Raw genomic sequence first — 26,903 nt, forward strand, 5'->3', positions numbered from 1 at the left:
CAGAAGACAGCTGGAACCTGGGCTCTATCGTTCTGTGCCCTCTGCTTCTCACAGCAGGATTCCCAACCTTTAAACTTCTCTCCCTCTCCAGGAGGCCAAGGTGGGGGCCCACCCCAGAGACTGATTATGGGAGCCAGTGCTTTTGAAAGTATGATTCACCTGTAAACGAATATCCAGAAACGTGGCAGTGAGCTCCCTGGACACTGACAGCGGGCTCTGCTGTCGTGTGGCGTTTGGGTTCCTGAACACTACCCAGCCACCAGGCACCCACACCACTCAGCACCGCACTGGTGACGCAGTGCCAGGGCGGGAGAGCGTGGGGACACCAGCAGCGCAGTTTCACACGCGGCCAGCGATCGTGAAACAGACAGAGGCCACAGTGAACGCGGCACGTGGCCTAGAAGAGACCTGGGAGGGCAGGGGAGTGTGTGGCTGGGGTTCCCACTCCGTCCGCTCGGCCGGCTTCTTCCCCAGGGGTCTGCACGCCGCAGGCCAGCCCCTGCCGGTTTCGTCTGGCGTGCTGGAGAAATCCGTGCCTTCGGGTCTCACCCCGGGCTGGGAGGCAGGCGTCTGTCCCCGCGTCGTGTCTGTCTTCCCGGGAACGTCTGTCCTTGCCTAGTGCGGGACCTGGGGCGAGCAGGCGTTTAGCGCCTGCTAAATCATCTTGTTACCTAGTTTTCATAACTTCTATCGTCTAAGGATCATCTTTGAAAGTCGTGGAAACTCTTGGAGCTAGAGTTTGCAGGCTCCCTTTCTGTGGGAGAGGAGTCTCAGCTGGGGAGGGTGAGGAGTCGCAGTGCGGGAGGTAGGTCGTATCCAGGCAGGCGTGCCCGGCGCTGCCCAGAGCCCCCGCCCCCGCCCATCAGGGCAGAGCCCCCTCGTGTCTGGGAGGGTGGGCCTCTGAGTGTGTGGGTTCTTGCACGTGAGTCTGTGCCTGTGTGCAGGCGTGTGCGTGTGCAGGCGTGTGCGTGTGCAGGCGTGTGCGTGTGCCTGCATGTGTTAGCCTGTGCGTGTGTGCGTGTGCGTGTGATTGCACGTGAGTCTGTGAGCGTGTGCGTGTGATTGCACCTGTGCGTGTGCAGGTGTGTGCGTGGCTGCGAGTGTGAGCGTGTGCAGGCGCGCGTGTGTGCTTGTGCCTGCACTGAGTGTGCGTGTGTGCAGGCGTGTGCCTGCACGTGTGTGTGTGCCTGCACGTGTGTGTAGGTGCGTGTGCAAGCATGTGCATAGGTGTGTGCATGTGCGTGCATGTGTGCGTATGTACAGGCGCATGTGTGTGCATGTGCCTGCACATGTGAGTATGCATGTGTACAGGCATGTGTGTGCCTGCACATGTGAGTGTGCGTGTGTGCAGGCGTGTGCATGTGCCTGCACGTGTGAGTGTGCGCGTGTGTGCATGTGCCTGCATGTGTGGGTGCCTGTGTGCAGGCGTGTGCGTGTGCCTGCCCGTGAGTGTGCATGTGCAGGTGTGTGTGCAGGTGTGGGTAGGCGTGTGCGTGTGCCTGCACGTGAGTGTGCGCATGTGTGTGCAGGCGCATGTGTGTGCGTGTGCCTGCATGTGTGTGTGTCTGTGTGCAGGTGCGTGTGCAGGCATGTGGGTAGGTGTGTGCGTGTGCCTGCATGTGTGAGTGTGCATGTGTGCAGGTGTGTGTGTGTGTGTGTGCCTGCATGTGTGTGCGTCTGTGCAGGCGTGTGTGTGTGCCTGCACGTGAGTGTGTGTGTGCAGGTGTGTGTGCAGGCGTGTGGGTAGGTGTGTGTGAGCATGTGCAGGCATGTGCACGTGCCTGCACGTGTGAGTGTGCGCATGTGTGCAGGCACGTGTGAGTGTGCGCGCGTGTGCAGGCGCATGTGAGTGTGTGCGTGTGCCTGCATGTGTGAGTGTGCGTGTGTGCAGGCGTGTGGGTAGGCGTGTGCGTGTGCCTGCACGTGTGAGTGTGCATGTTTTCATTCTGGAAAGCTGGCTGTTTAGTGCACTTAGACTGCTTTTCCCACGAGACCTCCTGGAACACGAGGCCAGCCTCGCCATTGTGATGGTTACTGAACAGCTGGACTCTGCGTTTACAGACCCAGGGTGTGCTCAGCCCAGAGGTATTAAATACCATCCATCATCAGATGAAAAACAGTCAGATGAGGGAGCGTGGTTTGGAGTCCGTATTCTTTTGGTTAATTTTGCCCATAAAGACCCAAACTGCCGCCCATGAAATGCCGTGGGGTAGGGGAGGAAGTGCTTCTTGAGCAGAGCCGCCCACAGCAGGGTTGCGGGGTTCCTCCCGCGGAGTCCCTCGTCACCGTGGTGGACAGTGTGTTCGTGGTGTGAACGCAAGCGTTATGCGCCCTGCACAGGCTCCCGAGCCTGTGGCCGGGGTGGGCGCGTCTTTGGGTCCCTTTCCGGAGCTCTGCTGTGTGCTGTGCTGGAGGTCATGTCCAGCTTTGCATGGGGTCTGGAGAATGAGGGGCCTGGGGCCCGAGGAGGGGTTGGCAGCAGGCTGCCTGCGCAGGAGGGCAAGGTGTGGTGAGAGAAGCGCTGCAGCTGCCTCTGGGGTTGGGGACCCTCTTGCCAGTGTCCCTCAGCGTGGCTGAGGGTCCGTGTCCCCACCTGTGAAGGGGGTGCCTGAGGGCGAGGGCCTGGGAATCGCAGGGCGAGCAGCAGGCCGCCTGGAGGGGAGCCCGCCCACTCCCAGCCCCTACCTGTGCGGCAGGGGTGGGTCGGGGCCCCAGGGGACGACCTGCGCTCACTGCTCTGTCCGTCACCTGCTCCCTGCGCGGGGAGCCTGAGGCCCAGGACAGGCCTGGGGCCACCCGGTGTCGCCAGGAACCGGCCTCCAAGAGGCGTCTGCTGGGATGGAGCCAGTCCTTTGAGGGATCCGCTGGACCCCGTCCTGCCGCGCCCCGGGCCTGCTCGTCCTGTTTGCACCGGGCTCGTCTCAGGGCTTCTTGGGGCTCTGATAAGCTGTTACAAAGGCTCTTTTCTGCAGTTTTATGAATGTCTCTAGATAAATTAGAGCCACTGGTTAGCCTTCACGGGTGATTTTTATTAACCTCTGGTTAAAGGAATATCGCTAGTTTTAGAAGCAAGATTTATTCCTGGTAAGCGGGCCACGCTGTGAGTGCACTGTGCCTGCAGCTGGTGAGATGCCGAGTGAGGAGAGGCTTTGGTGGGGGTGGAGCTGTGACTGTGGCATCCTTGGGGCTCCCCCGCGGTGCAGGGGGTCACTGGTGCAGGGCTGGCCCGGGCCTCGCCTCCCATGGCCTCGCCGATGGGGAGCACCGCGCTCAGGGGCCACCTGCAGCCTCGCCTCCTTGGCCGTGGACAGCAGACAGGGCCTGTCCCTCCCTGGTGCAGGCCAGGGGACAAGCTCTGTGCCTGGACGGCTGTGCTGGGAGCAGGGACTGCGGAGGGGCGGCAGTGTTGCCTTGTGACCGCTGCTTCTGGCCCCTCTGTCCGTGCACAGCTGCGGTCAGAGGCCTGGGTTCGAGTTTGGACTCTCCCAGCTGTGGGGCCAGGACAGATGCTGCCGTTGCGAGGTGCAGGCCCAGCTCAGCATCCATGCCACCCCAGCCTGGCTTTCCTTGCTCCTTGTGGCGGGCGCAGGCTGTGCTCTTCACATGAAGGAGGTGTTTGCAGGCCTCCCTTCTGCGTGTCTTCCGGGTTCCCTGGAGCAGTGAGCTTCGTGCCTGCCTCCCCCCGCCTCGCTCTGAGGGAACCCGGTGAGCTAGAGCAGCGGGGTGGAGGCCTGACCCCCACCCCGCGGTCTGCACTGCCGCCCCGCCCTCCCGGCTTTGTGAGGGATAACCCGGGGTGCGTGCCCGTCTCTTCTGGGCCTGTCTTGGGTTTTGAAAGCACCATTCCCAGTGTGTCTGTGGCCGTGGCCCAGCCGCCTCCTTCCAGCACAGGCCCCGGTGGCTCCCTCAGGCACCTCGCCCCTGTGGGGCCATCCCTGAGAGCGTGTGGGGATTGGAGGCGGGGCGTGTCTGTGTGCTCCTGGTCGGTCCCACTGGCTGTTGCCTCGTGCGTCCGGCCGCAGCCTTACTGGGTCTGTAGCCTGCTGTCGCCGTAGGAGAACCTGGGGGGGGGCCGTGGGGGCCTCCTCAGCACGCTGCCGGAGCTGTGGTCCCTGCCCTGTGGGCGGTGCGCGGGTCGTGTCCCCTCAGACCTCCCCCGCGGGTGACTGCCCCTGCCTCCCCGGTTGGCAGGGCCCCGTGCACCGGCCCAGGCTTCCATCCGGGCACCACCTCCAGACTCCGTGACAGGCGTGGCACGGCCGTTTCTGGGTCGGGTACCCAGATGTCCCCTCCCCACATGGGCCTCTCTGGCCACCCTCTCCGCGCAGAGCTGCGGGGATGGGGCTCCGGGCCGTGGTGAGGGCCTCCTGAGGAGGCTGCCAAGGCAGATCGCTGCCTGGATTTTCCGAGGATTAAAGTTAATTAAAGAGCTCTTCCTGCTTTCATTTCCTTGTATCTGCCAGCTATTTACATGCTAATGCAGGCCCTGCCAGGGGGAGGAGAGAGGTGTCAGCTCCAGGCCGCTATCCTGCGTGAACTGAGTGAACTGAGTGAACTGAGCCCTGGTTTATGTATTTATATTGTGTCCCCGTGGGTTGTGAGAGGTGTGCGGATTCAGACACGTTTGAAAGTCAGTGACTTGGTCTTTTCTTAAAAAAATACTTTCTGAACTGCCTTTGTGGCTGACTCGAGCTCTATCCATTAAGGCTCCATCTTACACTGCGCAGTTGAATATGTTATGCATGGTAATGCCTTTACATAAGCGATTTTATAAATAAAAAAATGCAGAAAGTAGGGACCAAAGTCTTTTAAGTCCAGCGCTGTCTCCCCTGGGAGCCTGACTTGGTGGTGGTGGTAGCTTTCAGCTCAGGGATCAGCTGCTGCTGTGTCCACTGGCTGGTGAGTCCACCGACTGGAGGGAGAAAGGGCGGAGTGCAGACCGCGGCGTGCTGGGAGCGTGAGGCGCATTTACCCGCGGAGGATGGCACGTGTGTGTGGGCAGGCACCCTTTCTCTGGGCAGTAGAGATGACCGCCAGCCACGTTGCCGGGGTCCCCTCTGACCCGGGTGCCTGCCCTCTGACCTCTGGGTGTGGTGGTCTTGCTGGCACAGAACTGGATGCCTGTGGGGAGCTTTGGTGGCGGGGGGCCGGGAGAGCGGGCACCTGGGCTGTTGTCTCCCTCGGCCTCCCCCGACCCTTGGGGGCCACGTTGGTGACAGTGTTTCTGCGCCTTAGAAGTAATACCCTTCTGTTGGAGGCCTGCATTCCTTGGGCAGAGAGGGTTCTGTGATCCGAACCCGACGCCCCCAGCGCCTCCTCTTCTGGGTTAATCCTGCCGGTGCGACTGTCACCTGTGAGCCAGCAGCCGAGCCAGACGCCTGCTGCCCCTGAATCGCTCCTGATGGCATCTGCCGCAGCGCCCAGCACCTCGGGCGCCATCGTTTGCTGTGTGAACGATTCTGTTTCCAGGAAGATGGAGAAGACACGCTTCTCTCCATTTTAAAAAAACTTTTTTTTATTGAAGGATAATTGCTTTACAGAATTTTGTTTTCTGTGAAACCTCCACATGAATCAGCCATAGGTGTACATATATCCCCTCCCTTTTGAACCTCCCTCCCATCTCCCTCCCCATCCCAGCCCTCTAGTTTGACACAGAGCCCGTGTTTGAGTTTCCTGAGCCATACAGCAAATTCCCACTGGCCATCTATTTTGCGTGTGGTGATGTGAGTTTCCGTGTTACTCTCTCCGTACGTCTCGCCCTGTCCTCCCCCTCCCCGTGTCCATAGGTCTGTTCTCTATGTCTGTTTCTCCATTGCTGCCCTGAAAACAAGTTCTTCACCGTTTTTCTAGACTCGGTATCTATGCGTTAGAACACAGTGTTTCTCTTTCTCTCTCTGACGCACTCCACTCTGTGTGGTAGGTTCTCGGTTCATCCCCCTCATCAGAACTGACTCCAGTGCGTTCCTTTTATGGCCGAGTAACATCCCCTCGTGGGTATGTGCTGCCGCTTCCGCATCCGTCCGTCCGTCGATGGGCATCTGGGCTGCTCCCCTGCTCTGCCGCTGTGATTAGTGCTGCAGTGAACAGTGGGGTGCAAGCGTCTCTCAACTTCGGCTTCCTCGGGGTGTATGCCTCGGAGTGGGCTTGCTGGGTCAGATGATGGTTTTATTCCTAGTTTTTTAAGGAACCTCCATACCGTCTTCCATGGTGGCTGTATCAGTTTACATTCCCACCAACGGTGCAAGAGGATTCCCTTTTCTCCACACCCTCTCCAGCATTTACGGTTTGTAGACTTTCTGATGAGGGCCATTCTGACTGGTGCGAGGTGATATGTCGTAGTTTTGATTTGCATTTCTCTAATAATCAGCAATGTTGAGCATCTTTTCGTGTGTCTGTTAGCCATCTGTATGTCTTCTTTGGAGAAATGTCTGTTTAGGTCTTTTCCCCACTTTTTGATTGGGTTGTTTGTTTTCCTGGCATTGAGTTGTATGAGCTGCTTGTATATTTTGGAAATTAATCCTCTGTCAGCTGTTCATTAGCTATTATTTTCTCCCATTTCGAGGGCTGTGTTTTTACCTTGCTTTTGCTGTGCGAGAGCTTTTAAGCTTAATCTGGTCCCACTTGTTTGGTTTTATTCTTATTTCCCTTACTCTAGGAGGTGGGAGGATCTTGCTTTGCTTTATGTCATCGAGTGTTCTGCCTGTGTTTTCCTCTAAGAGTTTTATAGTTTCTGGTCTTTCTTTTAGGTCTTTAATCCATGTTGAGTTTATCTTTGTGTATGGTGATACAAAATCAGTATGCAGAAATCTCTTCCATCTCTATATACTAACAATGAAAAATCAGAAAGAGAAATTGAGGAATCAACCCCATTCACCATTGCAACACAAAGCATAAATATCTAGGAGTAAACTTACCTAAGGAGACAAAGAACTGGACACAGAAAATTATAAGACACTAATGAGAGAAATCAAAGATGACAGAAACAGATGGAGAGAGAGCCCACGTTCCTGGGCAGGAAGAATCAGTATTGTGAAAACAACTATGCTACCAAACGCCATCTACAGATTCAGTGTGATCCCGATCAGATCACCAATGCCTTTTGTCACAGAACTGGAACAAAAAATTTCACAGTTCATATGGAAACACAAAAGACCCTGAGTAGCCAAAGCAGTCTTGAGAAAGAAGAATGGAGCTGGCAGAATCAAGCTTCCTGACTTCAGATTAGACTACAAAGCTACAGTCATCAAGACAGTATGGTACTGGCTCAAAACCAGAAATACAGACCAAGGGAACAAGACAGAAAGCCCAGAAATAAACCCATGCACCTACGGGTACCTTCTTTTTGACAAAGGAGGCAAGAATATACAATGGGGCAAAGACAGCCTCTTCCACAAATGGTGCTGGGAACACTGGACAGCTCCATGTGAGAGAGTGGATACAACACTTCCTAACAGCAAACACAACGATAAGCTCGAAGCCTGGATATTGTGTATGAGACGAGAACAGTGGAGGCCCAGCCTCGGGACTCGAGGAGCAGCTCGCGATGGGCTCTTCCGGGCTCTGTTTGAAGTCAGCTCCCAGATCGGCCAGAGGGTGGGACAGCACAAGCCAGCTGTCCCCACCCAGCCAGAGCACCGGGCAGGCAGCGGCCGGGCAGACCTGACGTCTTCTGTGATAACCGGAAGCACAGGGACTGCAGTTAAAGTGTGACAGATGAGCCTGTGGTAGGAAGGAGGGAACAGAGGGAGAGATCAGCCAGCGGGGAGATGGAGCGGCAGAAACGGCCCCGTGTGCCATAGAGAAACCCTGGAAGAGAGCTCAGGGCCCCGGAGGAGAGTGTGAAGCAGCCCGGCAGAGGGGACGGAGCCTGCCGGGCTGCAGGGCGGTGTCGGCGCTGGTGCGGAGTTCCACTTCTGACGGTTCTCGTCAGGCTGCCTGCTGCTTCGCAGTCAGTTTTGGTCGTGTGTGTCTGCTGGGAGTCTGTTCATTTCACGCAGGCTGTGTGACTTCGGGCGTCCAGCTGCTGAGGGAATCCCTCCGGTCCTGTTGCTCCTGTCGGGCCTGTGCTCCTGCCTCGCCTCTCGTTCCTCGCTGTGGTAACTGGGATCTTGTCTCTCTTTCTGGGTCAGTCGATCCAGCTACAGCTAAAGCTTTATCAATTTTATTGATCTTCTCAAAGAACCAGCATTTGGCTCAGCTGATCTTCTCTCTTAGTTCCCACTTTCCCTTTAACTTGTTTCTACTCCCGCCCTCAGTGACTCCTTTGTCTGCTTGCTTTGGGTTAGCTGCAGAAGCAGCTCAGCGGGAGAAAGATAGCCTTTTCCATAAATTGTGCTGCAGCAGTTAGACATTCATGAAGCAAAAAAGTGAACCTTTTGTACAAAAATTAACTCAAGGTTAATCACAGACTTAAAGACAGAACCTAAAAGTAGGAAACTTTTATTCAAAAGGGAGATAAAATCTTCAGGATCTCGGCAAAGAGTTCTTAGACTTGGCACCAAAAATACAGTCAGTGGAAGGGAGACTTGGTAAGTTAGACTACACACTTCTCCTCTGTGGAAAATCCTGTCAAGAGATGAAGAGGCAGACACAGAGTGAGAGCGAACCGCGCGCCTGAGTAGAGAAGCGCCCTCGGCGCCGGACGGTGCGCAAACACCAGCCAGAAAGCCGGCAGAGGACTCCCGGGGTCCAGCGGCTCAGACCGCGCTCAGCGCAGGGGCCCAGGTTCGAGCCGGGTCCAGGAGCCAAGGTCCCAAATGACAGAAGGGGAAAGGGAACATCGCTCAGTCCTGTCCCCGGCTCTTTGTGACCCCGTGGGCTATAGCCCACCAGGCTCCTCTGTCCATGGGATTCTCCAGGCAAGAGTATTGCCATTCCCTTCTCCAGGGGATCTCCCTGACCCAGGGGTCAAACCCGGGCTCCTGAATTGCCGGCGGATTCTTTACCATCTTTACACGTGCTGTCCCGCATGTGTCCCGTGTGACAGCTGAGACCCGGTGCAGCCGCCGCAGTAGTCGAGCAGCCTGACCCTGCCTGGGCGTCCACGAGCCTGGACTTGAGCCCTCGATGAGGCTGCCTTGCGTCAAAACCTGGGATGGAGGCAGCTCACGGCTTCCGCTCAGCCTGCAGAGCAGTTGGGGTGGGGCTCCCTGTCAGGCGCTTGGTGTCCATGTTGAGACGGTCTCGTTTTAAATCACCGTGAGCCGTTTGGGTTGTTCCATGAGCGCCTGGGACACGTAGCGCGGTGAGCGCTGGAGCGGCGGGGTCGCTGCCCAGAGCAGCCGGTCCTGAGCCCAGGCCCGTGCTGGGCGGTGATGCCCGCAGGACGCGGTCCCGCCTCGGGCCGCTGCCGAGCTCAGCCTCCGCTTCCTGCAGCCCTGGGCTCCGAGCTCCGCCCTGTAGCTAGTGACCCGGGCAGGTTCTTCTCAGTCAGCCGGGGTCTCTTCTGGGGGGGATGCCTGGCACCTGTGGGTGTTCTGGAGCTGGGCCGTCTCGCGCGCAGCTCTCCCTTGAGCAGGAGTCACTGAGTGTCACTGCTCTGCGGGTCATGCGGGGGCCAGCGGAGAGGGACGCGGGGCGAGGCGTGGTGAGAGCCCCAGCCGCCGGTGTCCGTGCCCCCAAGAAGGCTGTCCCCGAGGCTCCGGGCATCGTGCAGGGGTGGGCGGCCGTGCCCCGGGCCCTCTGACCCGGCCTCTGTTCCCCAGGGAAGGAAGTGGCGGGTGGAGCAGGCGGGCCATCCCGCTGCAGCCGAGCTGGCCTGGCCCACGAGGTGGCCTGTGCCTGCCTCACCCGCCCTCCCTCTCCAGCCTGTCAGTTCCGCCTAAGCCGAGTCAGGTGGCCCCCGTGCGGCGTGCCACGCTGAGCGGGCTTGGGGCCCGGCGGGACGGTGCTGGCAGTCCTTGCCCTGTCCTCCCTCGAGGGGTGCCTGCACCGGGTAAGGCCCTGCTCTGGGAAGCTGTGAGCCGGGCAGGGTGGGTGCCGGGGAGGCGTGATCTGGCTGACATAAATGAATGGACCTGGTAAGAGAGCCCTGGGGGATCTGAGTCAGGGGGCTCCGGGAGATCGCCCTCTCTTGCCTCCAGTAGGTACCGTGGAGCTTTTCATCAGGAGGTTGAAGTTGCAGGAACACGGCCGCTGGTGAGAAGTATGGAGACTCACAGATGAGCCGAGGCTCATTCCCTTCCCCCGAGACCCACCGGCTCGTGTGGGCTTGGGCAGTGGGCCCTGGACAGTGACTCAGACCTCAGGTGGCTGTGCCCACCGGCGCCGTGAAACCGGGACCACAGCCCTTCCTGGAGTGGGGCCTGTGAGCGGATTTGGAGATGCTGCCAGGCTGCACGCCCGCTGAACCCGTGGGTCAGAGCTGCCTTTCCAGTCCGGCAGCCCTCGCCTCCAGGGGCCTGCTCTGCATCTGATGAGCCGTGAGCGATAAGACCGTGGAATGAGGCTGACGGACACAGCAGTGAAGAAGGAGAGGCGCCTTGGGGGCAGGCTGGAGAGCCAAGGGGGAACACACTCCGGCCCTGAGCAGTGGGCGGGATGGCAGGAGCTCGGGAAGCTGCTGAGCGCCGAGGTCAGGGCCTGCCAGCTCCAGCTGCCCCGGAGCCCAGCTGTGAGGTCGTGGACATGAGTACCTTCCAGCGAACCAGCCCATTAGGGAAGGTTAAAAACGCGTGTCCTCCATTTGCTGTGACCGGGGCGATGTCTTACTTGTTTAGGAAGCATTTCCATCAAGCGCAGGTGAACAGTTTTTGCCACTTTGAAAGGGGTTCCGCTGCCTCTTGTGAAGCCCAGCTCCTCCAGCCTGTCCTGGAGAAGCGTGTTGGGCAGCGCGTGTGCTGTGTGAGCCTTGGCGGCTTCGGGAGAGGCCAGCGAGGCCGGCGTGGGGGACGCGCCATTCAGCATTCACCCCTCATTCATTCAGGCTGCTGCCGGGAGTGCGCAGAACTGCCTCCTGTGAAAATGCCCTCTAGTCCGCTGGTCACCCGCCAGATGGCCTTTTCGCCCAGGTGACTGGAGTTGCTGAGTTTCGACTTCTCTGAAAACATTTTCCATGAGAGCCGTTTTTCCCTCCAGCCTGGGCTGAGCTGCGTCTCTCGGGCCGTCTCCTGTGCGGGTCCTGAGGCGTGAGCCCTGCTGCAGGGGCGGGGCGCGGGGTGCCCACGGCCACCTCTCTGCCTGCTGTTCTGGGCCCTCCCTCTTGGCCGCGGCGGCCTGGAGGGTCAGGACTGGATCCTTGGCTCCCGGGGTGTCCCCAGGGAATGCCAGGGCTAGCACCGTGCGGGTGACCTCAGGCCCCGGGAGGTGGGCTTTCTCGGGAGGAAGACCGGGGGACCTTGGGCAAGAAGTGCCAGCCCTTTCCCAGAGCCCAGTGGGTGCGGGCCAGCCCTGGCTCAGTTCCACGGAGGCATCGGTCCGCTTCTGCTCCGTGCTCCCTCCCCGCCCCGCTCTCATCAGGATAGTCCCGGCTCTCACAGTACCTCCTCTGGTCCCCAGTGCCTTCCTCCCTGCTCCAGACACGCGGGCCTTCCCCTCCCGGCCCTCCTTCACTGAGCGGCGTGACTCCCGGGAGCCTGGCTGGAAGTCCGAGCCCCCGCGGCCCACCCCTGCCGCGCCTTCGACCGTGGGACCCCTTGGCCTCTGTGTGAGTTCTTCCTGCTCGGCGGGCGTGGGGGCGGAGTCGGCTGTGGGCTGGGGTTTCTCCCGGGAAGCTGTGTGTGTGTGTGAGCAGCCGGAGCCTCGCTTGTGGAGCTGCGCGGCGTCTTGTGTCTGTGATACGCTCGTCGGCCTCCTGTCGGCGCGCGATACTTGGGGAGGCTCCGCGGGTCTGGAACTTTGCGTCAGTGGGCTGTGCAGCGTGTGCCGCTTGCGCTGCTTTCTGCTGCTCGGGCTCGTTTCTGTGTCACGGGTGTGCCGTCCGAGAGCTGCTCGTCCTCCTGTTGGCGGGTGTGCGGCGACGGTGACTGATGCCGCCGTGACGTCTTTCCGCTTACCTTGCAGTCACGCACGCGCACGAGTTCTGTCTGCACGTCCCTGGGAGGCTCCGTCGCGTGTCCTCGCTGGCCGGGGGGCTGTGACGGCTGCAGGCCTGCGGCAGGGCACCGGCATCCCGCTGGCTTCAGAGTCTTGCTCGCACTTCGCGTCGTCCATGCTGCCTCGCGCCCTGCCGTTCCCCGAGGGCCAGCTGTCCCCGTGTTTGCAGCGCGCTGTGCCTCGCAGGGCAGGCTGAGCGGGGGCACCCCTCCTGTGTGGATGGGCCGCTTGGAGACCCACTTTGGTGAAGCCCCCTCCAGATGCACTGCCCTCCCTGTTTTTCTCTTTCTGGCCTTTTTCTTCCTGATTGGTAAGAATTCTTTGTGTATTCTGCATCCTAGCCTTTTATCAAGTATTTGTTTGCAAATGTCTTCTGCTAGCTTTTCCCTCTAACTTAACAGAGCTCTTAATCGTAACAAGGGCTGCTCTTGCGAATGTGAAAGGTCCTTTACAGTACCACTTTCTGTGTATTCTCTGTTTAAGAAAGCTTTGCTTGCCCCAAGACACTGAGGTGTCTTTTCATAGTATTTTCTGTAACACTTTGCTTTTCACACATAACTTCACAACACGAAGCTTCATCTTACTTGGCAAGCTTGGTTTTCTGCCCACAGGAATATTCAGTTCACTCGACAGCATTTATTGAGACGATGGGCCTTTCGGGCTCCTTACGTGAAACTAATCGCCCCTCTGTGCCGGGCTGTCCCTGCCCCTCTCTCGCGCGGGAACCGCACGGCTATAATCCCTGAGACTGCAGTCTGGTAGGGAGCCCACCCTCCTCGCCAGCCTACTGCCCGGGCCGACCACCACCCTCCGCATCTCCACATCGAGCTTAGAGCTCAGCCTGTCAGCCTCCACCGATAAAGCTACCGAGGTTTTACTGGGGGTACAGCGATTAAGTAACATCTTTATAGCGTTAAATCTTCTGATCCATGAACGTGTTTATTTCTCTCCACGTTTTTAGGTCATTAATTTCTCTCAGTAATGTTTGCGAAGTTTTCTGAGTAGACGTCTCATCTCGTAGGGTGTTTTTTTTTAAATGTTGATGTTATAAATGGCATCTTTTCCAGGATTTGTTCTTCGAACCCTTTTTGCCAGCATGTAGAAATGTCGTTGAACGTTGGGTGTTGACTCTGATCCAGCAACATGACTAAGCTTCCTTGTTTTAATAATTTATTTGTAAATTTTCTTGGGTTTCCATCTTCTCAGTGACTATTAGTAGTTTTTCGTTTCCTTCTGATCTCCACGCCTTACTCCGCTGCCGAGGACCCCCGGTGCTGTTTGGAGCAGGAGCGTCGTAACGGCTTCTGTTTCAGCCCCGTCCCCGCCCTCGCCCATCACAGCCGTGGACTTAGGCCAAAGAGGGTCCCCTATCCTCCCCGTCTGCTGAGGGGGCTTCTCCACCCTATTGTTTTAATTCTGAATAGCTGTTGGATTTTAATCCGATGCTTTTTTACTGCGTATATTGAGCCGGTCATGATTTTTTTCTTTATTCTGTTAATTTGGAGAAGTTAATTAATTGGTTTTCAAATGCTACAGCAAAACTGCATTCCAAGAATTAAACACACTTGTCTGTGGACTGTCCTTGCAAGTAATGCTTTGTTTGGTTTGCTAATAAGCAGTTCAGGGATTTTGCTTCTGTGTTTACGAGAGATCGTGACAGTTTTCATTTCTTACAAAGTTTCCTTAGCAGGTTTTGGTGTCATGGTCTTTCTGGCTTTATAAAATGCATTAGAAGGTTCTTTCCCTTCTTTGTAAGAGTTTGTGTGAGATTGGTGATATTTCTTTCTTTAAAGTTTGGTGGAGTTCACCGAGAAAGGCATCCAGACGTGGAGTTTTTGTGTTGGGAAGATTCTGTATTGGGGCTTTGATTTCTTTTAATAGCTTTGAAACTATTCAGATTTTTTTTTTAATTCTTGATTCAGTGGTGATAAGCCTTTAGGGAAAAAAAAAAGGAATTTAAGTGCGTCGTGTTAGATTTTAAAATATATCTGTGGTCTGTAGTTACGTCTTCCTTTTCTGGCTCCTTATTTGGTTGTTAATCTCTCTCTTGAAGTAGCTCATCAAGGCTCATCAGTTTCATTAATCATTTGGATGAATCAGCTTTCGGTATTATTGACTCTATACTCTGTATTCTATTTCATTAGTTTCTGTTTTTATATTTACTATCACTTTTCTTTGGTTTTTCTTGTTCAGACTTTCTCAGTCGTATGTGCGGTTGATTGGTTTTATCTTTCTCTTCTAATATATTCATTTAAGGATGTAAATTTAGATGCAGAGTTCAGCGTTGATATACTGTATTTTTCCTATTTAGTTCAAAATACTTAGCAGTTTCCACTGTGACTGCGTTTATACGTATCTGTTACCACCGGCATCTTCACGCGTCCGTGGGGCCCTCCTCCTTATGCCAGAAGGGGATCCTTTAGCGTTTCCCCTTGGTGTGGCTGTGTGCTGAGGAATGGCCTGAGTCTTCTTGGTTTGGAAATGTTTTCCTTAAACTTACTTTTGGAGGACCTTGTGCAGACGCCCATCGCCTCTGTTCAGAAGCGCGCTGGCCTCTGACGTTGGCGGCCGGCCTCACCTCCCTTTGCCTCTGAGCCGTGTGTCGTGGCGTCCTCCGGGGCCCGTCCGGGGCTGCAGGGCTGGCCTCTGAGCGGCCTGCGTGGAGTTGCCTCAGCCTCGTCCCCGGGTCTGGCATGGGCGTGGACCCCGATGGACACAGGAGTCGCAGCTGCAGAGCAGTGCACAGGCGCGGTCGTCCACAGGACGTGTGCAGGCCCTCTCCGCCTGTTCGCCCAGGGCCTTCTCCCTCTGTCCCAGCCAGGCCCGCTCACCCCCCAGCAAGTTCTCCGTCTGGTCTTTGAAGCCCGAGGTAACAGGAGGCTGTGTCACCCCAACCACCGCGTCTGTTAGGAGTGTGGGGCCGTCGGGACCAGCTGTTCCCGCTCAGCCTGGAGCTGCGAGGCTGAGGGCGGAGCAGGGTCGCGGCTCCCGCCTTTGCGGCTGTTCGTGGCCCCCACTCTCCCAGCCCCTGTGGGCGCAGCCGGCCAGGCCTGGGGCTTGGGGGCCTCGTCCATCCCTGCCCCTCCCCCGCACCCGCAGCTCGTCTCTCCCACGAGATGGGGTTGCACTGATCACGTGACCAACAGGGTGGCGAGGACAGGCAGGATTGCGGGTCCCCAGGGAGAGGCGCCCCGCGGGGGCCCGTCTCGTCTGCACCCGGAGGGTCCGCCCGGCCCCTGCGTGCTGACCTGTGTGTTCAGGAGTGAATGGCCACACTCGTTTAAGTGGAAACCAGAGCGCTTCACCGTACGTGGACTCTGTCCTTAAAAAGTCATTATCGGATCAAGCCAGCACAGTTCTCCTGACTTCGTGATTAATGACAAAACAGTTTCTGTAGAAAGTACAAACAGCAAACTTTCAGTGTTGAGTCTTCTTTTTTGATCGCCTGGAGACGTAACAGAAGAGATCCGTAGTGAGAGGCGGCATTGTGGAGATTTACTGGTCAATAAAGGCAACAATTACCGCTTGTTTATGAAACGAAAGCCCTCCCGGCCCTGGCCCCCACGTGCCCCACCGCTCCGTGATGACGACTGTAACCAGCTCGGAACCATAAAAGTCAATGGGAAGATATAGGATTTCAATAAAATTATGACACTCGATAAACCGTCCTGTTGGAAACAAATTTTCCACGGGTGTGTGACCAGTTCCAGTTGGATTTGTAACTTTAATTTCTCACTTATTGAATTTTTTGTCATCACCTAATGATGAAGTCTGTGCCGGGGTGATGGCCGAGCCGGAGGCTCTCGAGACCGCTGAGCTCGGCGGGCGAGGGCCCGTGGGCCCCCAAGGGAGGCAGCGTGGTCCTGTGAGCGCCCGCCTTCTCGTCTCACCTGAGGAGGGGCCCAGGCCGGCCGGGACGCTGCCTGGTGTTCAGGGTGCACGAGCGGTTGGGGCACGTCTGTCCCAGGCGGGCGGGCGGGCCTCCGCTCACGGAAGCACCAGTTAAGACGATGTGGGCAGAGCGCCTGTGGCCTCACCCCTCAGTCTGTTCCAGGTCTGAGAATGTGCCTCGGGGCCAGTGCCAGTGTGGGCTGACCCTGTAGCTCGCCGGGTCGCTGCCCTGGCAGGCATGGGGGCTGCGGGGGCACCAGCAGGGTGTGGGGCGAGGTTGCCTGACCCTCCCCAGCTCGCCCGCAGGGGCGCAGCACCCGTGAACACGTGGCGTCTGTTTGCCTGCGTGGACGGGATTGCTGCTGTCACTGTGAGCCTCGCAGGCCCCAGGGCCTCGGCTGGGCGCTTGGTCCAGGACAGTGTTGGTCGTCCCGGGCACCCTGTGAGAGCCACTGATGAGGACGGAGGCTCAGGAGGCGAGGTGCAGAGCTGGGACTTGGACGTGGTCTCATGAGAACATCCTCCCAGGTTCTGCCAGCCCAGGCGGAGGCCGCCCAGCTGTGCGTCCTGCTCCCTAGCGCGACCGGCACACTGCGGCTTCACCCACCAGAAACATGGGCTCTCGGGCCCCACCCAGACCTGCTGGAGCTCTCAGGACCTTTCACAGCAGGCAGGAGCATTGTGCGGCGGTGCCCCGTGAGCCTGCTGTGTGCAGGGAGCTGATTCTGTTATACTTATGTCGCCCGTGTGGGCCTCGTCGGCGATGGCTGGGGGCACCGGGCGGGAGGAGGGCAGGCGCCCACGCCCAGCTCCTGCTCGGGAAGAGGTCCCTCCTCCATGTTCACCCCAGCGTCAGGCCCTCAGCGGGGCGGAGACCTCCTTTCCTGGAGCCAGAGCAGCTCCACTCCTGGACTCGGGGTGGCCTGCGGTCTCCAGGACTCCCTGGGACCCCCCGGTCACCAGCGTTTCGGGAAGACCCTCCCATCTGGCTTGGGCGCAGTGCCCTTCTACCCCGGGCCCTGGCCTCCTGGCTCGGGCTGTCGGCCTTCACATCACTGAGCGGTGACGAGACTCCTGTCGGCTTTTAGTGGTGGTCTCGGGGCCGTGTGATCGGTGTGTCCCATGAAACCTGAGCTGCGTCTTTACCAGGCACCGTCTTTTGTCCCAGACACAGGGAGGCGGGCCAGGCATGGCTGGAGCACGTTGACGCCTTGAACTGTGGCCTCTCGTGTCCCATTAGTTCCGGGGGAAGGGGTGCCCTCCAACCCTCGCCTGTGAGTCTCTGAGCGCTGCAGACCCGATGGTGCCACTCGAGGCTGGTTGGTCGGCGTGCGCCCCACCCGAGGACAGCAGGTGGGCCTGCTGCCGCAGGCCGAGCTCCACCGGGGTTCAGAGTGGCCAGGGCCTGGCCCGGCCTCGGTCCTCTGCCAGGCTCGGTTCAGCTCGCGGTCTTCAAAACGCCTGGCAGCCTGCTCCCAGACTTGACCCCGCGACCCCCGCGCTGCTATGTCTCGCCCCAGCCTGACCGTTGCCCTGTCGCCCACAGGAGCGCGACGGCATGCGGGCCATCCTGGGCTCCTACGACAGCGAGCTGACCCCGGCCGAGCACTCGCCCCAGCTGACCCGCCGCATGCGCGAGGCCGAGGACATGATGCAGAAGGTGCAGGCGCACAGCTCGGAGGTGGAGGTGAGCGCGGGGCGGGGGCGCCCGGGACGCCGAGGGAGGTGAGCGCGGGGCGGGGGCGCCCGGGACGCCGAGGGGCCCGCGCGCGGGGGTGGGCCGCGCACAGGGCGAGGGGGCGGTGGGTGAACCCGAGACGCCGACCGAGAGCCACGCGCGGGGGAGGGCCGCGCCCGAGACGCCGACGGGGAGCCACGCGCGGGGGCGGTGGGTGAACCCGAGAGGCCGACCGAGAGCCACGCGCGGGGGAGGGCCACGCCCGAGACACTGACCAAGAGCCACGCACGGGGCGCCGCACCCAAGTCCCTGGCTCTCTGCATCCCCAGCCCCGCTGTGCGCCACGCACACTCGGTCAGGTCGTCGCGAGGCTGGCGGGGCGTCTGGGGCAGGTGGAGGGAAGCTGCCCCCTCTGCGGTGGGAGTCAGGACTGGGCCCGCCCTGCTGAGAGCCGTTTGCCCCCGGCACCACCAGGCGGCAGCAGACGGAGCCAGCGCCCTGCTCCGGGTCGGCGCGGCCAGGGCTGGACAGGGGCTGTGCTGAGGGGGCTGTGCCGAGGGGCCTGGCCGGCACGCAGGACACGCAGGGCGGGCTTCCGCTCAACCTGGGCACTCCTCCTGCTCAGCTCTTACCCCTATCTCAGAGGCTCCTCCTCCCTGCTCCCCCCGCACCGCCCCAGCCTTCCGCTAACCTCTGTGCCGGCACCACCTCTGTGGGCCCCGGAGTCTGCCCGGTAGGAGCCCCTGGGCACGAGGCCCCGGCAGGACAGGCCTGAGCCGTCACCTGCGTGTCCGCTCCCACGGCCCCTTGGAAGGGGGTGGCCCCAAGGTGTCTGACTGACCCCCCCAGCCCAGTGGCCCCACACGGCCCCAGGACTGCAGGCGGGGCTGGGGTCCTCCTGGCGTCTGTCCTGTTCCTGTTTTAGTAACAGTAATATCTCATGTCTCTGGAGCTCGAAAGCTACCCACACTTGGAAACCTTAGAAGCTGCTTCAAGCTGCTGCCAGACGTTTATTAGTTGAGCATCACATGCTGACAGACTGCAGAGAGTGACTTACCTTTACAGGGCCTGCCCGTCAGTGGTGGCCCGCAGCCTGCGGGCAAGCCCTCCTCACTCAGCACTGAGCTGTGGGCACTGTTAGGGTGCTGGTGGGGAGGAGCCCCGTCCTGCCCGCTGTGGGCACTGCTGGGGCTTCACGGGGAGGGAGCCCCGTCCTGCCCGCTGTGGGCACTGTTGGGGCTTCATGGGAAAGGAGCCCCGTCCTGCCCGCTGTGGGCACTGCTGGGGCTTCATGGGGCAGGAGCCCCGTCCTGCCCGCTGTGGGCACTGCTGGGGCTTCACGGGGAGGGAGCCCCGTCCTGCCCGCTGTGGGCACTGTTGGGGCTTCATGGGGCAGGAGCCCCATCCTGCCCGCTGTGGGCACTGCTGGGGCTTCATGCGGAGGGAGCCCCGTCCTGCCCGCTGTCTCAGGAGCTGCAGGGAGCAGCGGTGCCTGCAGAGAGCACAGCCCCACAGCTCACTGGGCCTCACAGTGTGCATGGAGCGGGAGCTGGTCTGGGGCGGGGGGTGCCCGGGGTCTGGCAGGCCTGGTGGCAGGTGGGGCTACCTCTCCCTGCCCTCACCTCCTCGCTCTTCTCCTCCGGCGTGTCCCTCTCCTCCTTTGCTTCTTGCTGTTCCGTCTAGGCTCCGTCCCTCTCTGCCTTCGCCCCTCCCTGTCCTCTCTCACCTTCCTCTGTCCTCTGCTTTTCCTTGGCCTTTCTCCGGCCCGCTGCTCACCCCCAAGCTCCTCTTTCTCCTCAGCAGGCTGTGTCCATGAAGGACCCACAGGAAGGCCTGTGGGCCGTGGGCTGTGTGACCATGTGGTCTTGATGCTCAGCTCGGGGGCCGTAGTGTGAAAGCAGCCACGGGCCCTCGGCAGATGGTGGGTGAGGCTCTCTGTTAATGAAACTTTATTGACAGAACCGGCAGGGGGCTGGATTGGACACTGGCTGCAGTTGTCGGCCGTCTGTCTTAGCGCCTCTGTTCTGGAACCCCGAGGACCCTGCTGCCGATGTGAGAGCCGCCACGCCTGCTCCACGGACCCAGCCAGGCGCCCACCCACAGGCGCAGGGGGCGGGGCCCGTCCATGGCTCTCGCTCACTGGGGAGGAGTGGGAACCGTGGATGTGAGCGCAGGGAATTTGAAAGCACGTCCGCTCCGTACAGAGCCGTCCCGTTTCACTCATTTAGCCTAATCGGCCAGTTCTAATGGGAAACGTGTTTTGATTCTGGCAAAAACATCTCCGTGCGACGCGCCGCAAGTGCTGAGGTCGGGAGAATCCCCGCAGCCCGTGTCTGCTGCTGCCTCGCGCGGCGTCTGTTCATTCCGGTTAATGAAGTGGCTGCAGAAGCCGCTGGCGCGTGTCGTGAGTCCTCTCCTGTCAACAGAGCTATAGACATGCCGCTCACGCCACCTTGATTCAAGATGTTAGCCTGAGTTGTGTCTCCAGTTTATTTAATTAAGCAGATTACGGTGCTGTGGGCTGCATGGAGGTCTGTGGAAAATCCCAGTCTCATAACGTAGCGGTTAACTCCTGGCTCCAGCTGAGGAAAAGGTGGGCACGGCTCTGCTCCTCCCGTGACCTAGGCCAGGGCTCGCGCCGGTGTTTCTGCCATCGCCTCCCGGCCTGGGGGGCGCTAGGAGGAACAGCAGGTCGTGAAGCCTGGGTCGCTCACCAGGCCCAGGCTTCCTCTTACTCGGGAAGGTACGTGTGTGGCGCTCCCCTTACAGAAGGAGCTTGAACTGAGTCCTGTAAAAAGCGCAGCTGAAACAAACCGGACAATCTTGAGACAGAATTCCAGGACGAACAAGAGCTCAGGAGAAGTGGCGGGGAGGAAGGAGGCGCTCGGGGAGGAGACAACACCCGTGCCCAGGCCGCCGCCTCTGGCCGCAGGGACCCGACGCAGAGGCCAGGCTGATGGGCGGCGGCCCCTGCTGCTCTTAGCCTCCTGAGGACCCTCTGTGCCGTTCGCCCCGCCCCCCGGGCAGCGCAGGACACACCCCTGCACGCCCACTCCTGCTGCGCTTTGCTGACGCCCCTCCTCCCAGGCGCGAGGAGACCCCTCGCTGCCTGTGCTTCGAGTCTCCCTGGCGGCCTGTGACGCGGAGCATCTTTTCTCTTGGCCGTTCTTGTTCTTCTTTGGAGGAACGTCTGTTCAGATCTTTCACCATTTTTAAATTGGTATCTTTTTATATACAGTTTCATGAGGTCCTTATGTATGTCGGATAGTAACTCCTGCTTGGCAGATCGTCCGCACGCTCTGTCCCGTTCTGCAGGCCGCCCTTCCTTCTGTCCCTTGCTGCGCAGAAGCTCCACAGCTTGCCTTTCTCGCTTCTCTCACGCTTGTCAGTGGACTCTTGGTCGAGTCCGCTTTGAATCTGTCGCTTGCCTTGGAACTGTTGGACAGCGTTCTTCCAGTCCAGGAACACAGGATGTCTTCCCTTGTTGACACCGTATTCCATTCCTGTCAGAGTCTTATATTTCGGCTGTATGGTTCTCTTACGTCCTTGGTTAAATTCACTATTTTTATGAATTAGTTTTCGGCTTTGTGGGCTCTTGGCCGCTGCTCGGGCTTTTTCTCTCGTTGTGGTCTGGCGTCTCATCGCCGTGGCTTCTCCTGTTGCGGAGCACGGGCTCTCCAGGGTGAGAGGGCTTCAGGAGTCGTGGCACGTGGGCCTCGTGGCGGCAGTTCCCGGACTCTGGAGCACAGGCTTAGGAGCTGTGGTGCACGGGCGTACTCGATCTCCCCAGACCAGGGACCCGACTCTTGGCTCCTGCGTTGGCGGGTGGGTTCTTTCCCGCTGAGCTGCCAGGGGAGCCTTGTTTCACGGCTGCTGATGCTGTCGTTCTGACAGCTGCTCTGCTGCCTGCGCCAGGCTCTGCGCTTCCCTCAGTGAGGTGGTCCTCGTGGCCAGCAGGTCAGCCGTGCATGTATACGAGATCCCTTCCCAGAGAGCCTGGCATGGACATGTACACACTGCTGCATTTAAAATGGACCTACCCTGGAGCACAGCCCGCGAGGAGCTACCCACATCCAAGGTCAGAGAAACCCCAGTAAGACGGGAGGCACTGAGAGAGGCGTCAGAGGGCACAGAGTGAAACGACAGTCACAGACAACCAGCCGATCTGATCACACGGACCACAGCCTTGTCTAACTCGGGGAAACTAGGCCACGCCGTGTGGGGCCACCCAAGACGGGCGGGTCATGGTGGAGAGGTCTGACAGAATGTGGTCCACTGGAGAAGGGAATGGCAAACCACTGCAGTGTTCTTGCCTTGAGAACCCCATGAACAGTATGAAAAGGCAAAAAGATAGGGCACTGAAAGATGAACTCCCCAGATCTCCAATATGCTACTGGAGATCAGCATAGAAATAACTCAGAAAGAAAGAAGGGACGGAGCCAGAGCAGAAACAGCACCCAGCTGTGGATGAGACTGGTGATGGAAGCAAGGCCCGCTGCTGTAAAGAGCAATGTTGCATCAGCTCAGTTCAGTTCAGTCGCTCAGTCGAGTCCGACTCTTTGCGACTCCATGAATCGCAGCACGCCAGGCCTCCCTGTCTATCACCAACTCCCAGAGTTCACCCAAACTCACGTCCATCGAGTCGGTGATGCCATCCAGCCATCTCATCCTCTGTCGTCCCCTTCTCCTCCTGCCCCCGATCCCTCCCAGCATCAGTCTTTTCCAGTGAGTCAACTCTTCACATGAGGTGGCCAAAGTATTGGAGTTTCAGCCTCACCATTAGTCCTTCCAGTGAACACCCAGGACTGATCTCCTTTAGGATGGACTGGTTGGATCTCCTTGCAGTCCAAGGGACTCTCAGGAGTCTTCTCCAACACCGCAGTTCAAAAGCATCAATTCTTTGACACTCAGCTTTCTTCACAGTCCAACTCTCATATCCATACATGACCACTGGAATTTAACTCAGATGACCATTATATCTACTACTGTGGGCAGGAATCCCTTAGAAGAAATGGAGTAGCCATCACAGTCAACAAAAAGAGTCCGAAATGCAGTACTTGGATGCAATCTCAAAAACGACAGAATGATCTCTGTTCATTTCCGAGGCAAACTATTCAATATCATGGAAATCCAAGTCTATGCCCCAACCAGTAACGCTGAAGCTGAAGCTGAGCGGTTCTATGAAGACCTACAAGACCTTCTAGAACTAACACCCAGAAAAGACATCCTTTTCATTATAGGGGACTGGAATGCAAAAGTAGGAAGTCAAGAAACACCTGGAGTAACAGGCAGATTGGGCCTTGGAGTACAGCATAAAGCAGGGCAAAGACTAATAGAGTTCTGCCAAGAGAACGCACTGGTCATAGCAAACACCCTCTTCCAACAACACAAGAGAAGGCTCTACACATGGACATCACCAGATGGTCGACACTGAAATCAGATTGATTATATTCTTTGCAGCCAAAGATGGAGAAGCACTATACAGACAACAAAAACAAGACCAGGAGCTGACTGTGGCTCAGATCATGAGCTCCTTATTGCCAAAATCAGAATGAAATTGAAGAAAGTGGGGGAAACCACTAGACCATTCAGGTATGACCTCAATCAAATCCCTTATGACTATACAGTGGAAGTGAGAAATAGATTTAAGGGCCTAGATCTGATAGATAGAGTACCTGATGAACTATGGATGGAGGTCATGACATTGTACAGGAGACAGGGATCAAGACCATCCCCACAGAAAAGAAATGCAAAAAAGCAAAATGGCTCTCTGAGGAGGCCTTAAAAATAGCTGTGAAAAGAAGGGAAGCGAAAAGCAAAGAAGAAAAGGAAAGATATAAGCATCTGAATGCAGAATTCCAAAGAATAGCAAGGAGAGATAAGAAAGCCTACCTCAGCGATCAATTCAAAGAAATAGAGGAAAACAGTAGAATGGGAAAGACTAGAGATCTCTTCAAGAAAACTAGAGATACCAAGGGAACATTTCGTGCAAAGATGGGCTCAACAAAGGACAGAAATGGTATGGACCTAACAGAAGCAGAAGATATTAAGAAGAGGTGGCAAGAATACACAGAAGAACTGTACAAAAAAGATCTTCACGACCCGGATAATCATGATGGTGTGATCACTGACCTAGAGCCAGACATCCTGGAATATGAAGTCAAGTGGGCCTTAGAAAGCATCACTACGAACAAAGCTAGTGGAAGTGATGGAATTCCAGTGGAGCTATTTCAAATCCTGGAAGAGGATGCTGTGAAAGTGCTGCACTCAATATGCCAGCTAATTTGGAAAACTCAGCAGTGGCCACAGGACTGGAAAAGGTCAGTTTTCATTCCAATTCCAAAGAAAGGCAATGCCAACGAATGTTCAAACTACCGCACAATTGCACTCATCTCACACGCTAGTAAAGTAACGCTCAAAATTCTCCAAGCCAGGCTTCAGCAATATGTGAACCATGAACGTCCAGCTGTTTAAGTTGGTTTTAGAAAAGGCAGAGGAACCAGAGATCAAATTGCCAACATTCGCTGGATCAATGAAAAAGCAAGAGAGTTCCAAAAAAACATCTATTTCTGCTTTATTGACTATGTCAAAGCCTTTGACTGTGTGGATCAGAATAAACTGTGGAAAATTCTGAGAGAGATGGGAATACAGACCACCTGACCTGCCTCTTGAGAAACCTATATGCAGGCCAGGAAGCAACAGTTAGAACTGGACATGGAACAACAGACTGGTTCCAAATAGGAAAAGGAGTACGTCAAGGCTGTATATCATCACCCTGCTTATTTAACTTATATGCAGAGGACATCATGAGAAACACTGAACTGGAAGAATCACAAGCTGGAATCAAGATTGCCGGGAGAAATATCAATAACCTCAGATATGCAGATGACACCATCCTTATGGCAGAAAGTGAAAAACTAAAGAGCCTCTTGATGAAAGTGAAAGAGGAGTGTGAAAATGTTGGCTTAAAGCTCAACATTCAGAAAACGAAGATCATGGCATCTGGTCCCATCACTTCATGGGAAATAGATGGGGAAACAGTGTCAGACTTTATTTTTCTCTGCTTGAAAATCACTGCAGATGGTGACTGCAGCCATGAAATTAAAAGACTTTTACTCCTTGGAAGGAAACTTATGACCAACCTAGACAGAATATTGAAAGGCAGAGACATTTTTTGCCGACTAAGGTCCGTCTAGTCAAGGCTCTGGTTTTTCCTGTGGTCATGTATGGATGTGAGAGTTGGACTGTGAAGAAGGCTGAGTGCCGAAGAATTGATGCGTTTGAACTGTGGTGTTGGAGAAGACTCTTGAGAGTCCCTTGGACTACAAGGAGATCCAACCAGTCCATTCTGAAGGAGAACAGCCCTGGGATTTCTTCGGAAGGAATGATGCTAAAGCTGAAGCTCCAGTACTTTGGCCACCTCATGTGAAGAGTTGACTCATTGGAAAAGACCCTGATGCTGGGAGGGATTTGAGGCAGGAGAAGGGGACGACAGAGGATGAGATGGCTGGATGGCATCACGGACTCGATGGACATGGGTTTGGGTGGACTCTGGGCGTTGGTGATGGACAGGGAGGCCTGGCATGCTGTGGTTCATGGGGTCAGAAAGAATTAGTCACGACTGACCAACTGAGCTGAACTGAACTGATGCTGTTGTAAATGGAACTGTTTAGTTTCCTTGTCAGATGGGTCCCTGTCGGCGTATAGAAACGGCTCTTGGAGGTCCGGGCTTGCGGGTCTGCGTTGCCGTGTGGGACTTCCTCTTGCGCTGGGCGGGGGCTCCCCTCGGTTGCCGCGTGGGCTTCTCGTGGTAGCGTCTCGTCCTAGAGCCTGTTTCATTTTGTTTCCGTTCTTTCGGCACCCTTGTCTGGCTTTCGTATCGGCAACGCTGGCCTCGTGAAATGAATTTGAATGTGTTCCCTTCTCTTTGATTTTTTGGATGAGTTCAAGCAGGACTGGTATTAATACTTTTTTAAATGGTGAAATTCGCCTGTGAAGCCCTGTAATCCTGGGCCTTTCTTTGTAGCAAGGGGTTTTTTTTTCCATTAATTCTTGTCACTCGTTATTGGTTTGCTAGGACCTTTTTTTCCTTAAGGTTTCCTGATCGTGTTTCTAGGAGTTTGTCCCCGCGCTGTCCAGCTTTCCGCTGTGGGGTGTTGACCGCAGCCGCCCTTCGGTCTCTCTGTTTCTGTGGCGTCCTTTGTCATGTCTTTGCCTTCATCTCTGATTTTATTTACTTGAGCTTTATCTTTTTCCTTAGTTCAGCTAGAAGTTTGTCAGTTTTGTTTATCTGTTAAAAAGACAGCTCCTGGTTTTGTTGACCTTTTCCATCTGGCCCCTGGGTGGTTGTCTGAACCCGCGTTCTCTGAGGGGATGACCGCTGAGCTGCTCCTTCACCTCGGGACACCCTCCGCCGGGTCGCTCCTCCAGGTCAAGAAGCCTTGGGGTTGGTCTCTGGTCTGGCCTCCCGCCCGCGGTGATGCCTCAGAGACAGAGGGCTGGTGAGGAGAGAGCTCTGGAGGACGGGGGCTGAAGCCTGGCCCTTGCCCAAGTTCCAGGGCGCTGGAGCTGTGGTCCCAGGCCCACTGCCTGCAGGGTGAGAACCCCGGCTGTCAGCAAGGGTGGACTGAGCCGGAACGGGGCCAGGCCCACCATGGACGTGCCCGCGGTGGTCCTGAGTGCATGGCGGGGCCCGGCTCGCTCCAGGCCTGGGAGACATTCGGTTCATCCGGGGCTCCCGAGGGGTGAAGGGCTCCATCCTGCGGCTGCCCTGGAGCCGCGGCTGCCTGCAGAGCCTGGTGCCAGGCCGAGCCCTGCACGCTGCTGCCCGCCCACTTACAGGCTGACGTGTCTGCGGCCTCAGGAAGCGCGGCGCACCCCTGCCTGCAGCCTGGCGTCCACGAGGGCGGGGGCGCCGTCTGCCCCGTGTTCGCTTCCTGGTGAAGGTGCGTCTGGGGTGCTGCCTGGATGTGCCCTTCAACTAGCATCTGTCTTTGCGATTTGTCACCATCCTCTGTGTGCAGTGAGCCGGAAGGCAGGGGCCTGAAGCTCCAGGCTCCTCCTGTCCCTGTGACCTTGGTCGTCGCCTGTCCGCCTGCACTGGGCAGCGTCCACGCTGGGTCAGGGGCAGTTCTCACTCGGAGATAAAAGCAGCCCCTAGTGGTCTGGTGCAGCCCTCCCCTGTGGCAGGCGGTGTGCAGGCCTGACGGCTCTGCTGTCACCGGACGCCTCCGGGTGACGGCCCCTGAGCTGGCCGTCTCCTCTGGCCACACACCTGCCCCACCAGCTCCGCTCCACACAG

General features: G+C 57.4%; 1 protein-coding gene across 13 annotated transcripts in view; it reads left to right on the top strand.

Annotated features, from left to right (window-relative positions):
* MAD1L1 (mitotic arrest deficient 1 like 1) overlaps positions 1-26,903 on the top strand; it is a 293,088-nt gene that overhangs the window by 134,941 nt on the left and 131,244 nt on the right. For 12 of the 13 annotated variants that reach the window (XR_006058001.1, XM_042240605.2, XM_060406090.1 and 9 more), the window contains one exon: positions 17,471-17,611. The exons of the other annotated variant lie outside the window; for it this stretch is intronic. Coding sequence is in view for 11 of the 12 variants with exons in the window: in XM_042240605.2 (XP_042096539.1) it covers positions 17,471-17,611 (141 nt within the window). In the remaining variant the exon portion in view is untranslated. The remainder of the gene's footprint in view (positions 1-17,470; positions 17,612-26,903) is intronic. 13 annotated transcript variants of the gene reach the window in all.

This window comes from Ovis aries, chromosome 24 (genome assembly GCF_016772045.2).
Source record: "Ovis aries strain OAR_USU_Benz2616 breed Rambouillet chromosome 24, ARS-UI_Ramb_v3.0, whole genome shotgun sequence".
Classification (NCBI taxonomy): domain Eukaryota; kingdom Metazoa; phylum Chordata; class Mammalia; order Artiodactyla; family Bovidae; genus Ovis; species Ovis aries.